This window comes from Bison bison, unplaced genomic scaffold (assembly GCF_000754665.1).
Source record: "Bison bison bison isolate TAMUID 2011002044 unplaced genomic scaffold, Bison_UMD1.0 scf7180017864376, whole genome shotgun sequence".
Classification (NCBI taxonomy): Eukaryota; Metazoa; Chordata; class Mammalia; order Artiodactyla; family Bovidae; genus Bison; species Bison bison.
In genome coordinates, this window is record NW_011494948.1 from 2,124,866 (window position 1) to 2,127,938 (window position 3,073).

Sequence of the window (3,073 nt, forward strand, 5' to 3'; positions counted from 1 at the left end):
CAGAAAAACAGACTAATAGATCAATGGAAAAGAAAACAGACTCAAGAAATAAGTCCATGCACCTATGGTAAACTATTTTACCACAGAGGTGAGAATATATAATGGAGAAAAGATAGTCTTTTCAATAAATAGTGCTGGGAAAGCTGCTGCTGCTGCTGCTAAGTTGCTTCAGTCGTGTCCAACTCTGTGTGACCCCATAGATGGCAGCCCACCAGGCTCCCCTGTCCCCGGGATTCTCCAGGCAAGAACACTGGAGTGAGGTGCTATTGCCTTCTCCAATGCATGAAAGTGAAAAATGAAAGTGAAGTCGCTCAGTCGTGTCCGACTCTGAGCGACCCCATGGACTGCAGCCCACCAGGCTCCTCCATCCATAGGATTTTCCAGGAAAGCTAGACAATTACATATAAAAGAATGAGATTAGAACATTCCCTCACTTATTCCCTCCCTTATTGCATCCAAAATAATCTTAAAATTGATTAAGGACCTAAATGTAAGACCTGAAACCAGAAAACTCCTAGAAGAGAATATAGGCAGGAAATACACAAATCATATCTTTTTTTTAATCTCTTAAGGCCAAAGAAATAAAAAAGGAAAAAAAGGACCTAATTAAACTTTGCACAGCAAAGACATCCATCAACAAAACAAGATAACCTACTGAAAGAGAGAAAAATATTTGCAAATGACAAGACTGCTAACTACTTAGTATCCAAAATATAGGGCTTCCCTGGTAAAGAATTTGCCTGCAATGTGGGAGACCTGGGTTTGATCCCTGCGTAGGGAAGATTCCCCGGAGAAGAGAATGGCAACCCACTCCAGTATTCTTGCCTGGAGAATTCCATGTACAGAGGAGCCTGGCAGACTACAGTCCATGGGATTGCAAAAAGCTGGACAGGACTGAACGACTTTTACCTCACCTCACCTTATCCAAAATATAAACAGCTCATACAACTCAGTATTAAAAAAAAAAAAGATAATCATGTTAAAAATGAGCAGAATACCTAAATAGACACGGTTTTGAAAGAAGACATACAGACAACAGTCACATGAAGGGATGCTCAACATCTCTAATCATTACAGGTGAATGAGTCAAGAAAATATGATCTACATATATACACATATGTGTGTGTGTGTGTATATATGTATATATACACACATACATAAATATATATATATATATATATATATAATGGAATATTACTCAGTCATAAAAAATGAATCTATTTTAAACAACATGGATGACCCTAGGAAGAATCATGCTTAGTGAAATAAGTCAGAAAGGAAAAGACAAATACCATATGATATCACTTACATGAAGATTCTAAAATAGTAAAACAAGTTAATGAAACAAAACAGAAACAGACTCACAGATATAAAGAACAGACTAGGGGTTACCAGTGGAGAGTGAGAAGGCACTTGCGGCAAGATGGGGGTCTTGGATTAAGAGATACAAATGCCAGAAGAAGAAAAAAACAAACAAGAAACAAACAGCACCATGCACTATTGATCTGGACTTCATAAACTAGAAAGCCACTAAATGTCCTGTGATTAGAGACACAGCGTTATTTGTAATGAAATCACAATCAGATTACTCAGCAACATTCAAAGAGTAGACAGCCTGTTACTACATTTAAGTTACATCTCAAGAGAAACAATTAGGATGCATGGAGCTCCATATCCCCACATTCTGGTGAAAAACATATTTAAGAATACCATAGAAAATAAGATGGACACCATCACATTTCACTTACAGACTCTGCGTGTTCCATCACTGCTAACACAAAGAAGACATATTCTTGACCACTTTGGAGTTGCTTGTTTGTAAATCCACCATAATGTTTGTCATCCCCCAGGGTGAACTCGGTGGGAAGGACATCAAAATGAGCGGCAATATATGGCTTTAATTCAACTTCTCTTCCATGACGGAGGCTTCTGCGTTTCCTAGATATCTCTTTAAGCAACTTAAAGAAAAAAAGTGGGAAACAGAGAAAGAAATGTAAACAACAATAACCCAACTTAATGACAGTTTAATAAGGGAAATTAATTCAGGGCTGGGAACCACCCAAATACAATGTGTCCACTTCTCATGCGTGTCAGCATTACTAAATCTCAGTCTGCCTTCCAAATGCCTGCCCTGCTGGTAAGGTAAGACACTGTATTGCAGTTGCAAGGCTCAGGCTATAAACACAGCACAATTAGATCCATTACTGGTAGCTCACATCATTGTCCACTCTAATGAAATCCTTTCAAGGGACAAGAAAGCATTACAACTTGTCTATGGAAAAAAAGTCAGTTTGATTCACAAAAGCCTGTCATGCAGGCTTTATCACTGTGATTTATTAAACAAGTACTAACCACAGATAAAGTCAAAGACCAACATTTTGAAGAGATTAGTACCATGTTAGATTGCTTTTAGTAATGACATAATTTGTATGATGTATAGTCCCTCAAATAAGCATAAAATAGACTTTGATGACCAATTTTTAATTAACGTTTTAAACAGACATTGTCATTTAACAATTTTTGGCTTGACTTGTCTCCTTGATTAACCATTTAGGGTACAATTCCTTGCATTTATCATGACAGCAAGTTTTTTCAGAGCTAACAGCTCTCTGCAGATGTTAAATTATCTAGCTAGGTGATAAAGGCAGGTTAGAGATAAAATAATTATATTACCCAGAACAAAACAAACATAAACATGCATATACACAAATCCTTCATGTATTTTGAAAAGGAACAAAAAAGTACAAATTATGGTTTGACACTCTATTGTTTTTGCAGTCACTATTTGGAGAAAATCATGTTAATGATATGACAATTTCAACAGGATGACTAAGTTCTCTCTGCTCCCATTAAATATTGATATTTTATAGGGCTTAGGGAAAGTTTATAGCAGTCTGAGATGCCTTTGAATATGAGAGGCAACTTAAATGTTTTTTTGAAAGAATGCTGATTTATTTTACTACCTCTATAGAGAAGACTGTGTATCTGAGACCTTACACAATGAAGGCCAGGCTTCTGAAATAGTAACAGCTGCAGACTATACACACGCAAATACCAAGAGCTTCTGTTAGGA

General features: G+C 36.9%; 1 protein-coding gene across 9 annotated transcripts in view; it reads right to left on the reverse strand.

Moving 5' to 3' along the window:
- The window catches only part of PTPRD (protein tyrosine phosphatase, receptor type, D), a 572,360-nt gene that overhangs the window by 157,276 nt on the left and 412,011 nt on the right, over nucleotides 1-3,073 (reverse strand). For all 9 annotated transcript variants that reach the window (XM_010856985.1, XM_010856991.1, XM_010856992.1 and 6 more), the window contains one exon: nucleotides 1,749-1,958. In XM_010856985.1, coding sequence (XP_010855287.1) covers nucleotides 1,749-1,958 — 210 coding nt within the window. The remainder of the gene's footprint in view (nucleotides 1-1,748; nucleotides 1,959-3,073) is intronic.